General features: G+C 33.5%; 2 protein-coding genes across 3 annotated transcripts; both read right to left on the bottom strand.

Moving 5' to 3' along the window:
- Positions 1–1,982: 1,982 nt before the first annotated feature.
- On the bottom strand, positions 1,983–4,342 carry LOC143436436 (olfactory receptor 6C76). The gene is made up of 2 exons (XM_076920806.1): positions 4,138–4,342; positions 1,983–3,049 (listed from the first exon to the last, which is right to left on the bottom strand). The coding sequence occupies exon 2, from the start codon at positions 3,019–3,021 to the stop codon at positions 2,080–2,082; it is 942 nt and encodes a 313-aa protein (XP_076776921.1). The 5' UTR covers positions 3,022–3,049; positions 4,138–4,342; the 3' UTR covers positions 1,983–2,079.
- A 5,761-nt stretch (positions 4,343–10,103) lies between these two features.
- On the bottom strand, positions 10,104–13,519 carry LOC143436435 (olfactory receptor 6C65-like). 2 transcript variants are annotated; one of them, XM_076920804.1, is made up of 2 exons: positions 13,232–13,519; positions 10,104–11,701 (listed from the first exon to the last, which is right to left on the bottom strand). In XM_076920804.1, exon 2 carries the CDS (start codon positions 11,520–11,522, stop codon positions 10,584–10,586), a length of 939 nt encoding a protein of 312 aa, XP_076776919.1. In that variant the 5' UTR covers positions 11,523–11,701; positions 13,232–13,519; the 3' UTR covers positions 10,104–10,583. The 2 variants fall into 2 exon arrangements, with proteins under 2 accessions (XP_076776919.1, XP_076776920.1); XM_076920805.1 differs by having other exon boundaries at positions 10,104–11,547.
- Positions 13,520–13,719: the final 200 nt, after the last annotated feature.

Below are 13,719 nucleotides of genomic sequence, written 5' to 3'. Positions count from 1 at the left end.
ATGAAATTGGGAAAAGAAATAACATTTGAAATGTAAATAAATAAAATATTTAATTAAAATTTTTTTTAATAAAAATGTGTTGTTGTCCATTTATTTGAGTAATAATTGTAATAATTGTAATTCAAAAACTTTTGACAAGCATGAAATTATTCACTTTCCAATATTTTTAATAGAAATAGAATCACATCACGTTCACTTCACTTTCTACTTGTAAAAATTATAATTAATGAATTATTCTTAATGTTGTACTTCATTTTTTTGCTGTTTAAGCTACTACAAATAATAATTAAAATCACAATAAATACAAAAGTATTATAAAAACAATCACTTGCAAAAGTAAATATTTTTCTGTTAATTTGTAATCATCACCATAGGTAGAATTCTATTTTGAAATTTTATGCAGGCTTTAAGAAGGTTTTAAATTGTTTCATGTTTAGCTCAAAAATTAGTATCTCCCTTTTCCATTGAACATCGTATTTTGTTTTCTTTTCCATTTTTTTCTCTTTTTGAGAACTCCACACTTTTAATGTTCTGTATACTTATTGGTAATTTCCATATTATATTTATCAGTTGGCACAGCCATATCCATTGGACACAGCAAGAGTCATGAAGCCAGCACAGCTGCTTAACATAGTTCCAGCAAAGCTGAGTGGATTGCTACAATCATTGTCCTTCATTCTCTAGCTTTTGAAGTTTGCTCTCTTCAAGCTGCGTTTTTGGGGACTTTCTGCAGTATGATTCATTTTATGTCTTTTTCTGAAAAAATTTTATCTGAGTCTTTTTAGGAAAAATCCTAAAATTAACTTTATATGATCACGATTTGGAAATCTTCCTTCTGCCTGGAGATCATAAAGCACAGATACGCACATAGCTTGATGAGACTATTATTCTAGGAATTTACTTAGGATATCTGTGCCTGAGCAAACTCAAACTGTATAATTGGTGAACATTAAACAGATACAAATGACAAACTCTGACAGGCCAGGAGAATAGGTTACAGATTCAAGGTCTATTTTTATTATAGGCTTAGGGATCTCTGAAAATGTAATTTAAAGATAGAGGATCAACAGAGTACATTCCTGGCAGAATAAAACTCAGTAAATAATATGTATTGACAAAAATAAAACTTTTCCTACTTTATAGAGTAGATGATGAAACTTATAGTAAAAGAAGTTAGGTATTAGTATTTGCTACTCATAAAGAGACTGGTTCAGATATTTTCTGTTTGGTGTGCTTTAAAACTACAAACCTTGCAAGTCTAAAGGCAGGCTGTCATATAATAAATGTGGTTTTTTTGGAGGAGACATTTTTTAGATTCTTTAAATTGGAGCTATATGCCTAATAATAAGAATTAGAATTTGTCCTCTTTGTGTTTTCTTATAGGAAATGGACTTGTAACCCTGGAAATTTAATGAAAAATGAAATACATAATATGTACGACTTGAATGATCATTAGCTATCTCTTTTTTGAGAAAGATGTATAAACAGTGAAGCACCTGGTGGCTAGTCAGTCAGTCAGAGCTGGGAGATTCTTCCTGATCATTGCACCTGAATCCCTCCCTCCCCTCATGTTTGCCCTATTGCCTCTTGCTGCTCCCCTATCAGCAACAGCCCTCAGCTGCCACCCCAGAAAGGCCCCAGCACTCAATTTCATCTCATTTACAGCTAAAACCATAGGATGAATTCATTTTTCGGTACCACAAAAAATTATATATATATATATATATATATATATATATATATATATATATATATTTAATTGTATAACATACAAATGAATTAACAAGGAAGCTAAATGACTTAATCTATCCAAAAATATGCATGGTGTCATTGGCATATGTATTATTTGAGATATATAAGTTATAATTCAAATTTACTTCATCTCTAATTTTATAATATAAATTAGTAAAACTATCCCATAATAATCATGCTCAGAAACTCATAAAGAAAAGTAAAATGAATTGCAACATGAGTACAGTAACTCCATTAAGAGTAGCATATACTTTTATTTCTGAGATGAACTAAAACAAGTTTTAGTTTTATGGTTGAAACTGTCACTGTTTTCATTTGTATGCTATATCAGATCAGCATTTTTGAGGCAAGCTTTTTTCTCACAAGATCCTTAAATGCTTGTTTCACCTGCTGGTTTCTTAAAGTGTAGATAAAAGGATTCAGCATGGGGGCAACAGAGGTGTTGAGCATAGCCACACCTTTTGTCAAAGCAACTCCAGCCTTGGCAGATGTTTTCACATACATGAAGATGCAGCTTCCATAGGATATGGAGACAACAATCATGTGTGAGGAGCAGGTTGAGAAAGCCTTTTCCCTTTGTTTGGCTGAGGGAAATTTCAGAATAGTTCTGAGAATACAGATGTAAGAGAGAACTATCAGCATCAGCGTGGTCATAAGCGTGATCAAAGCCAATATAAAGCTCATGAGCTCCAAGGTGCTTGTGTCTGTGCAGGATATTTGCAGCAAAGGAGCAGAGTCACATGTGAAGTGGTCAATAATGTTGGAGTCACAGAACTCTAGCTCTAAGCCCATGGCCAGTGGAGGAAAAATTACCAAGAAACCAGCCAGCCAGGAGCTGAGTATGAGCTGGTGGCAAATCTTGTTACTGATGATGGTTGTATAGTGCAGGGGCTTGCAAATAGCCACATAGCGATCATAGGACATGGATGCCAGAAGGAAAAACTCTGTTGAGCCAAGGAAGATAAAGAAAAATAGTTGGGCAGCACAAGCATTATAGGAGATCGATTTGTCCTTAGTTAAGATGCTGACCAAAAACCTAGGGTTACAGACAGAGGTAAATGAAATTTCTAAGAAGGAGAAATTCCTGAGGAAGAAATACATGGGGGTCTTCAGGTGGGAATCCAGCAGAGTAAGTGTAATGATGGTTAAATTTCCAGCAATGCTCAACACATATGTGAGAAACAGAAAACAGAAAATCACAACCTGAAGCTCAGGATCGTCTGTCAGACCCAGAAGAATAAAATATGTCACTGAAGTTCTGTTCCTCATCTCTGATGTTTGTCTACAAGAAATCTAACTGATAAAATCAACATAGAAAACATGGATATACAAACATGAGTCACAAGACAAGCATAGATCTGTCTGTCTGTCTGTCTGTCTGTCTCTCTGTCTGTCTCTGTCTGCCTCTCTCTGTCTCTGTCTCTCTTTTTTCCTGTTTCTCTTTGTGTGAGTCTGAGTGTGTGACTGTTTGTCTGTCTGTGTCTGTGTTTATGTCCCTCTATATGTGTCTCTCAGTATTTTATGTTGTCTACAATTTGAGCACATCTCTGAAGATTCATTTTCAATGCTTAAAGTCAGTTGTTTTTCTGTTTTCATCCTGCCACCATCTATTACATTTACTATTGTATAAAAGGTAGTAATTCAATATAAATTCATCTAGTTCTTTATTATTAACATCATTATGCTTTTCCTATGTCACCTTTTCTATAAAACAAAGTTCTTGATCGTTGTGCAAAACAGTGATCAATTTAACTATATACAGGGTTAGTCTAAATATCAAACTAGAAAAGTAAACAAGGTAGCTTCTATAAATATTTTCTTAACAAAATGATAAATATTACCATATTTTTGTATTTTAAACAATTAAATTATATCCCAATTTTTGAAAGATTCATTATAAAATTTGACTCCTTGCATTATCGGAGACTTGCAATTTATAACCTTCATTCTTGATCTCTGAAATAGAGACTCTTCTCATTAAATTCAGCTAACATAGTAGTCTTTCTTGGTGTATATAAAACTGCTTTAAAAGGTTTTGAAACTTAGTTAAGCACCAAACAGCAAGAACAGAGAGTATGTCCACATCCTATAAGAACAATTCATAGTTGGCAACTGACATCTACAAATATTTTAATATAATCTTTAGTTCTATCTTAAATAGCTATATCAATAATATGAAATTGACTTGCTCAGTGTAAATAATAGTAAAATATTAAAGAAATGCATCATATATATATCATACAAACATATATGATATATGACATATATATGTATATATATTACATATATATACACATATATGTGAAACTGACTTATAAATAAACTTCATGAGAGGACAGTAGACAAAGCTGACACATTAAATATAAACATCTTAAAAATACTTACCAATTTAAAGTATCAGGCATATAATAATATGATTAGTTTTCTTGAACCAAATCCATGCCATGGTCCTGTAGCACAAAAAGAAATTAGTGTTTACATCTCTCTTCCCTCAAAGCAGGTTGTCTCCTCACAGCACCCATAACATCCAATCTCAAAAAATGCTGTGAAGCATCTTTATGTGTTTTCTAAAATCATCTAGGATCCTGACATAGTCCTTAAAATATTTTTAAAATACATCTATATATGAGAATTGTACTGTTATAAAATTATTCAGATTATTCTAATATTTCCCAAAGGAATGTTGGCATTGTTTCCCTGGGGGGAAAGAACATAGCATTTATACTATGTTTACAACATATAACTTCAAAAAATTCTACAAAACATGTAAATGTATGACTTCTGGGATAAATAATAATAGGGCACTAGTGTATACAAGTAGAATATTACTTCCAGTAATCATATTTAATTGGTTGATTATGTGACCTACATCCCAGGAGATTGCAGAACTTATCTGAAAGTAGTCAGGACGTTTTTGAAGGGATGAGATATAACAACAAAATATAGTTGTCTTCTCACATTGATTTTCATAGGACAGTATTGAGATAGACTACGTGCCACTTTGAGTTATTCCACAGTCTGTAAAACAGTAGGTTTTTTGTCTGTGCCTGTCCCAAGAGACTCTATTTTACATGCATACTGGGACACCATTTTGAGGGTGGAGGACAATTGTAGCATAGTGAACCAGAATATGTGTTATCCTCAACACAAGGAAAAATCAGAATAAAACATGGAAGTAAAGGTACCTTAGAGGTCTAATGAGAAAATGCAGCTGGCCTTGAACCTGCTATGTAACCAAGGATTGACTTGAAGTTCTTATCCTCCTACCTTCTCCAACCAAAACCTACAATCATAGGTGTATTGACCTACTGTTCTTGTTCAATATATTTCCCCAGAGTTTTGATGTAACTACTTTTACATATGTATTAACTAAAGGTGACTTCATTCTATTTCTGATTGACAAATTATGGTAAATGATATATTTTGAGATCCTTTAAATCTTTGTCCGATCTGACATTTTTAAAGGCAAATATGATACATCATCTTACAAAGTTCCCTCAAAATCATATATCTTTATTTTTCTTATCTTGATATAAACTGCTTTTCTTTTTATGCCATTAAGACATATTATGCATTTTTTAAAAAATTAGGGATGCTTGTGTATATCTAATGGTCACTGTAGAATATTGTTAAGCGAATCATTTCTGCAATCATTTACTCTATATGTGAAGGTATATGTATCTATAGTTTATATTCAGACAGTAAAACCCTATGAATATCCTGCCTGCACAGCATTGAGAAGCACCTAAAAAACTTATATCATTTTATTTCATAGTTAAAATATCTATTCAAATTTTCATTTATATTATAATCATCTATAAATGTTAACTTTTATTTGTATAATATAGTTGTTGTCTCAGAGGCTTACTGCTGAATAAGCTCACCTTTTCTAGTTCTTTCTCAACTCTTGCTGGCTGATTAATCTCAGCTGTTCTGGCTCAAAACTCCTCTCCGAGGTGACTGATTCAAATTGGCTTCTCTCTTGACTTCTGACTGAATTGCTCTGCATGGCCTCAAACTAACTCTGGCAATCTGTTCTAACCTGTTCTAACTTTCTGGATCTATCTCATTTTCTGGCTTGTTCTCTCTTCACCTGCAACCCATCTTTGTAAAACTGTCCCAATAAATGATCTCTCTCTCTCTCTCTCTCTCTCTCTCTCTCCCTCCCTCCCTCCCTCCCTCTCCCTTTATGTGTGTCTCCATCTCTGTCTGCTGTTTGTCTCTATCTCTCTATCTAGCTCTCTGTGTGAGCGAGAATGAGTATGTGATTGTGGCTATGTGAAAGGCTGCTCTCTTAAATCACCTCTTTACTGTTTGTTCTCATGAGAGTTGGGTGTATCCCATCTCTTACTCATTCTGTCAAATCTTTCTCTGATTCATCACATTGTCTGCCCCTCAATTAGATGTCACTTTCAAACATGGCTGATTTCCTCTATAAACTAACCTCACATTTATTGTTTGGGTTTAAAGATTTGTACTAAGGGCATGTCTGTATTCCAGATAGATCATACTCTTATTCCAGGCATGTCTACATTCCAGCTGTATCATATAGACCTAGAATGTCTTTAGTCATGATTGCTTTCCAGAGCAGTCATTTGCTGGGTTAAAATTTCTCTATAGTTATCTGTTAATTGATGATTTGCTCTCCCCTAAAAATCAGTTTTATAATTTTATACACTATTATCATTTTTATCTTCCTATCTCATAAACACAAAATTTTATTGTGCCATTTTTTCCATTACTTCTTAGTGAGTATGTGTGTGAGTGTGCTTCTATGTGTACACCCTCAGGATATGGAGTCACTTTTTTCTTCCACCGTAAAGATTCTGGGAATTGAACTTGAATCAACAGATTTAATGAAAAGAATCTTTACATGCTGAGCCATTGCTGCCCTGTTATGTTTTAATTACAGAATCTTTGGTGTCCTCATTATCTTTCTATGAATCCAGAGTTGACTGGTTTGACTCAGATATGATTGCTGCTCAGAGAGTCCCAGAGATTCACCTGTCTCTCCATCCCTGATAATCATAATATAAATACAAATTACCATGCACAGCATTTTTCCATAGGTTCTGGGGATTGAACCAATGTCCTCATGCTTACACAGGAAACAATTTATCAACAAAGCTGTGGAAAGAGCCATATATATATATATATTTTTTTATTATATTGTCTTACCTGTGATTTTTGTATTTTACACAAATAAAATTTTAATTTCTGGAGTTCTCAATAATTTTATAAATTATTATACTAAATAGTGTATACTGCTTTCAGTGGTGCTTTAAAAACTTGAAAGGTGCACACTGTGTGTTTGACCTGTTTGTTTAACACCAGCAACTGTACTCTTTTATACTCAGTCCCACATTAAATGGAGTTTTATAAACATTGCATTAGTTATCACTGACTTCCTGAGCTACATCTTTCTAATCTCCCATTTCATTTATTTGACAATGGAGTTGTATGTCAAAATATAAAGTCACTGAATTAGTGCTGGCGAGTTTGCTACTGTGTTTCATTTCAAGAGGTGATCTTCTCCAGACTAGATGTGTCAGCCTCTTACAGTCTCTTTATTTATCATGGATTTGTAGCAAGGACCAGAGTTCTGTTCTCAACACCTATGTCAGATGACTCACAACTGCCTATGACTCTAGCTGCTGGAATCTGATGCCTTTAAACTTCCTGGGTACATGTATACACCCTTACAGAGACACAGAATTAAAAATAAAATAAACCTATTAAAAAGTGACACACTTACATAAAAGAGCATGGTTTCAAGTAATTTTTCTTATGTACATTCTGAATATCTCATTCTATAGAAAGGAAAAGAAAGTCACACACATATGTGGCTGTATGTTAATATAAAATCTTATCAAGGTTCATACTATTTATATAAAATTTGAGATGAATGTATTTGTTGAAGATCTTTATGTTAAATTTATGGGGCATAAGTTAAGTTTTTATTATGTAATTACACAGTATGGAAATCCTACCAAACAATAATATTCATGATAGGATGGCTTTCATTATAGTTAGTAGACCAATGAACTAAGTGAGTAAGACTGTCTTGTCTGGCCTCAGTGGGAGAGGAAGTGACTAGCCTTGCAGAGACTTGAAGTGCCAGGATGGTGGGATAGCAAGAGGGGTTGACACCTGTCCAGGGGAGGAGAGGAGGAGGGAGAGGGAAGGAAGGAAGGATGATGGGATGGGTCACCAGGAAGGGAACAGTGAGCTGGATGTAAATGAATAAGTAAAATAACTAAATTAAATTAAGTTAAAATATTTTTAAAAAGCAACTCAAGGGAAGAGTTTATTAGAGCTTACAGGATTTAGTTCATAGTGTAAAGAAAGCATAAACTGGGAAAGCTGAGGCCAGTGGTCACCTTGCATATTTTATCAGAAAACAAAGAGCAATGCATGAAGTTTTCACTAGTTTCTCCTATTTATACAATCCGTGACCCAAGCTCATTAAACAGTACCACCTATATTTAAAATGTATCATCTCACTTCAGTTAACCTAATCTGGACAATCTCTCACAAAAATGCTCAGAGATTTTTGTCCAAGATGATTCTAGATCATAGTAAGTTGAAAAGCAGTATAAATCACCACAATGGTCAATATTAATTTCACTAAGTGCCTCTTGGCAGTGGTTCTTTGTGTGAGGCTGCTATTACACATTTCAGTTATATAAAGCTAACTATTTGAGTGTCTGATTTACTATGTATATTGAACCTAATCACGAATGTCCACATAATTGTTCATATAGAAGAAGTACTGTTTACAAAATTCAATATTAGGTTTAATTTCTCTGTGTTCGTTGAATCATTGTGTTATGGTAGTTGGGATTATGACTTGTTGGTTTTAGGTTTTTGGTCTCTTATTTAAGGAATTAAAATAAAGTCTCACATAGATGTTGAAGAATCAAGGAAACATTGATCAAGCAGAGTGATAGTACAGATTTTAAAAGAAAACACTGTCAAATTGACTGTCAGTCATATGAATTCCTTAGAACCCTCATTATTGTTGGAGGCTCTCTTTTATGAAGTTCAAAAACAGATGTCTGTTGCTTAGCAACACAGTGGAGTGGTTCTTTATTTTAATTGACAGGCCTTTATTACATCAGCTCTTTGCCCACTGTAAAAGTACCTTTCCATAATCCATCTGATTTTAATAACATATACACCTAATTATGGGTAGATATGTTATGATAAATATATAATTCTCCCTAAAAGGACTTTGAAAGAACATAGTTTGCCTTATTGCTCAAGCATCCAGCCAATTCAGGACAAATCATCTCATCTTTCCAGGGTTTAGGAGATTTTCTGGTATGTGTAAAGTAAAAATAGAGTGCTACCAAGGGGTTGCTAAAGGAGGTAACCTATATTAGTTGTGTAAACCAGCTATACATTCAGCTTTAAACAAGTGGGGTTCACTTCCAACAGGTTGGTTGCTAGGTAACTGTTCAGAGAGTGGTATGTGTACAGAATGTGCATATGGTTTTAGTCAACCAAGAGCATTATGAGAATAGAGAAGCCAAGTGTTTGCCAAATGTCAGGTTAATAAGTCATTCCCTGTGCTTTCCTGCTTTACCTCAACTCAGTATTTATGCTTTTATATATATAATAAAATGTATAATATATGTAGTGTAAATCTGCATATCCATGTAAATATAAGCATTCTATAGATTATGTTAATGAGACTCTGAAATATGGAACATGATGAGATTGTCATTAGAAAATTCTGTTTACTATCTTATGATTCTCAGATCTGTTTGCACACAGTTCTTTGAATGACATAAAAAATGACATTGCTTAAATTTACTTAAAAACCAGAAGCATAGATTTTTCACACCCTATCAAACTCACTCTATGAATACACAGTCACCCTGATGCCTAAATCACACAATGACTCAACAAAGAAAGAGAATTTAGACTGATCTCTCTTATAAACTTTGCCAGGAACACATCAAAAACATCATCCATCATGATCAAGTAGGCTTCATGCCAGGGATACAGGGATGTTTCAATATATGGAAATTCATCAATGTAATCCACCATATAAACAAAATGAAAGAAAAAAATCATGTGATCATCTCATTAAATGCCAAAGAATATTTTTAGATTTCTATAGTTTCTATACTTTTGTTTCATATTTCAAAGCTAATTTAGATCCTAAACAATGAAAAGTTTCAGGAAATACCATGATGAGATTTTTTGAGTGAGCCTAATCTGCTCACTCAAAAAAACTCTTTCCAAAAACTTCCCAGTGTTCTGGTGGCCTCACCTAAAGACTGAATATTTTTCTGGGTTAAATTTTATCTTTTCTAGAAATAACAACACAACTACAGGCAAAATGAGAGAAAGTAAGTATATTTTTCTTCCCACTTCTAGCCCAAACTGCAAACAAACCCAAATCCTTTCCCTAATTATTATTTCCTAGCTTCTCATTAAAACATTAGGCAATGTACTCACAGTCTGAGTCAATTATAGAAAATTATAGAAAAACAAAAGGAATATAAGAAAATACTTTGGAGTATAGAACATCTTATGTAGAAGAGCTATAAAATGACTGAGTTATTTAGGTAGGTGTTTATTTTTATTCCCATTCACCACCATTCCAGCACTGTATTTCCTTTCTCTTGCAGTATTTTCACTCACTGAAGTACTAGATAATTACTTCCCTATTGTGTTGGCTGTTTCCTACTTACTAGAAGCAAGCTTTGTAAGATCATAATTGTGCGTGTTTTATTCATTACTATTTGTCTATTACAAAGAAAGAAGCTATGTATTGGTAGATTATTTGTGATTTCAGTTACTGATTTCAGGGAAAAAAATCAGTGCTTCTTTGATGGCAGTAATTTTTTTGTGAAGTCCCTGAATGCCTGCTTGACTTGCTGGTTCCTGAGGGTGTAAATGAAGGGATTAAGCATGGGAGCTACAGAGGTGTTGAGCATGGCAACTCCTTTACTTAGCACCACACCTTCTCTGGCAGATGTTTTCACATACATAAAAATGCAGCTTCCATATGAAATAGAAACCACAATCATGTGGGAAGAACAAGTGGAAAAGGCCTTTTTCCTTTGCTCTGCAGAAGGTATCTTCAGAATTGTTCTAAGGATGAGTGTGTAGGACAGAATGACCAAGGCCAAAGTTACTATGAGAGTAAATACTGCTAAGAAAAATGCCATCAGCTCTAGAATCTTTGTATCTGTGCAAGCGATCTGCAGCATGGGAGAAGAATCACAAGTGAAGTGATCGATGATGTTAGAGTCACAGAACTCCAGCTGAAGGCCCATGATCACCGGGGGAAAAACGATGAGGAATCCAGCTGACCAAGAGGCAATTACAAGTTGATTGCACACTTTGTTGCTAATGATAGCTGTATAGTGCAGAGGTTTGCAGATGGCCACATAACGATCATAGGACATTGCAGCCAGTAGAAAAAATTCTGTTGCTCCCAGAAAGATCAAAAAAAATACTTGTGCCATGCAAGCATTATAGGAAATAACTGTGTTCCCCGTAGCAATGCTAATCAGAAATCTTGGAATACAGACTGTCGTAAATAAAATTTCTAAGAAGGAAAAATTCCTGAGAAAAAAATACATGGGAGTTTTCAAGTGAACATTCGACAGTGTTAGGGTAATGATGGTCATGTTTCCACTTACGCTCAGTAAGTATGTAGCCAGCAAAAAAGAGAATATCACAATTTGTAACTCTGGGTCATCTGTAAGTCCTAAAAGAATAAATTCTGTGATTGATGTCTTATTTGGCATAGCTAAGTTATGAATTTGGGTTGGTCTGTGAATAAAAGGAACAATGTCAATTCAAAGTCATTTGATAGAATTTCAAATATGTTCATAATGTTTCTACTCTCCAAAAACAAAGCTTGTACTTAATGCTTTGGGAAATGGTGAAAGAGCTATCCATTAATATTAAAAGTTCATGCTGTGTTCTGAGAAGAAAAAAAAAGTTAGTTTGTTCCATTGTTCTTGAGAAATATTAAATAAATTATCAAAATGTATACATTGTAATTTGATCATAATGACCATAATATACAAATTTTGATTATCACTAGAAAGCTTATCTTGAGTCAAATCCAATCTTTTTTGTTCTTACAATAGCACATACTGACCTGATATTCTTTAGCCTCCTGCCTCAGATCCATGGGAGATTCTAGGCAGTGGTCTCATACTCATAACAGCCCTTGGTAGTTTTTGTTTTGGTTCTATGATAGAATTTGGCTGAGTTGACTTTAGTTCAGAACTTATTGTGCAGCTCAAGTTAACTTTAAACATGTGATGGTTGTCCCTTGTGCTGGACTTACAGGAGTGCAGAACTATGTTTAACATCCTAAATTATTCAGTTCTCAAATTCATAGAAAACTTAAAACAGAAAACACTATATGGAGGGAAAATGACTGAAATTTTTCATTTTTTAATCATCATACAAAATCACACTATTATCTCTTTTCTGAAACTAATACAAATACAATACCACCATATAATAATGAGCAAGGTCAGCGCATCAGAGCTATATATAACGCTAGTAAGCTTTTGCATGATAGACTTTCTCAAGGTCTGCTTTGAAAAAGAATAAGCTGATAAAATTAATGTTTTTAAAATAGTGTGACAAGAAAAGGAAATATACTATAAGGAAGATAAAAATATAGGAATAATACAATAAGTTAGCATAAAGTATAATTATTATAATTATTGTGGAAGATAACAATATATTCTTCACTCTATGCCAATAATCAAGCTCCAGGTTACATATCAGGGTCTACACATAGAGTAGCATTTTTGTTTGTATTCTACCTTATCATATCCAGTGTTCCAATGTTCAAAATAGATACATTTTATTTTATGCATGAAATAATAAAATTTGTAACTAAACAATAATTTTACAACCTTTAATGCTGGTGCCAATATTCTGTAGTTTATTTTAGCTTCCTGGGCTCAAATTTGCATCTATGCATTAAGTCTTGCAAACTAATCAATTTTAATAAATTTTTACACCATTAGTGTCATGTCCCAATAAAATGAGAGTTTTCAATATTAGAATTTTAGAATTTTAATGTCTCAAGTACTAAAAGATACTTTCTGGAAAGACATGCATACAGTGTACTGATACCACTTCTAAGAAGCAAGAATTCCACTTTGTGATTCTCAGGTAAACCATGAAAGGACTCTGAATTAATGAAGTGCAAGGGAGATGCAAAGGGCAGTGAGATGGCTTCCTGTATCCTCTGCCCATTAGGGCTAAATTAGTAATATCACTGACATTTGCCTGAGAAAATGCATTTGACTCCTTTTTGTGGTCAGTGTCATACATTTTTCAACTCAGTTGTAACATTTAGGGAAGACATAAGCAGAAAAACCAGTTATAAAATTTAACAAAATGTCCTTGTGATATATATCAAAAGGACTTATTGTAAAGATTTGGAAGATGAGTAACATTGTTGACAAAGACAAAATATACTTACTTTTATATTTGTCTGTGCATTGTTTAAACCTAGTTTTCTGATTATCTGAAATTTAATTTAAAAAAACAACGATTCAAGTAGGCAAATGTTGTTTCATTTTTTAAATAATTTGGTCAGATTAAATATTTCTATACAACCACTCCCTTAACAAAGTATACACATTTTTTTCTAGATTCCGCTTATGAAACTCTATCCAATTCTCAATCCAAATTCTGATCTTTAAGAATAAGAAACATCTAAATATCATATGCCATTGACTGCATAAGTTTTCTAATATTGTTCAACAATTCATATAGTCTTAAATTTTTTCTGTAAAAAGAATAGATGCATTATGTATGTTTGTGAATAAGTTGTTAGCAGAGTTTGTCCTGGTAGAAAACATAATAGACACATCCCTAGAGACAGAAAAACTGTGTGTCTACAGTTAATTAATTTGGGCAACATTTTAATCAAAATCCTTTGAGAACCATTAGGTACTGGAAGATGCT

Source organism: Arvicanthis niloticus, chromosome 22 (genome assembly GCF_011762505.2).
Source record: "Arvicanthis niloticus isolate mArvNil1 chromosome 22, mArvNil1.pat.X, whole genome shotgun sequence".
In the NCBI taxonomy this organism is placed as follows: Eukaryota; Metazoa; Chordata; class Mammalia; order Rodentia; family Muridae; genus Arvicanthis; species Arvicanthis niloticus.
The sequence above is the reverse complement of the archived record's forward strand: the minus strand, read 5'-3'. Positions and strand labels throughout refer to the sequence as shown.

Excerpts from the sequence above, each read along its gene's own strand:
- LOC143436436 (XM_076920806.1), bottom strand. The coding sequence starts at position 3,021 with ATGAGGAACAGAACTTCAGTGACATATTTTATTCTTCTGGGTCTGACA.
- LOC143436435 (XM_076920804.1), bottom strand. The coding sequence starts at position 11,522 with ATGCCAAATAAGACATCAATCACAGAATTTATTCTTTTAGGACTTACA.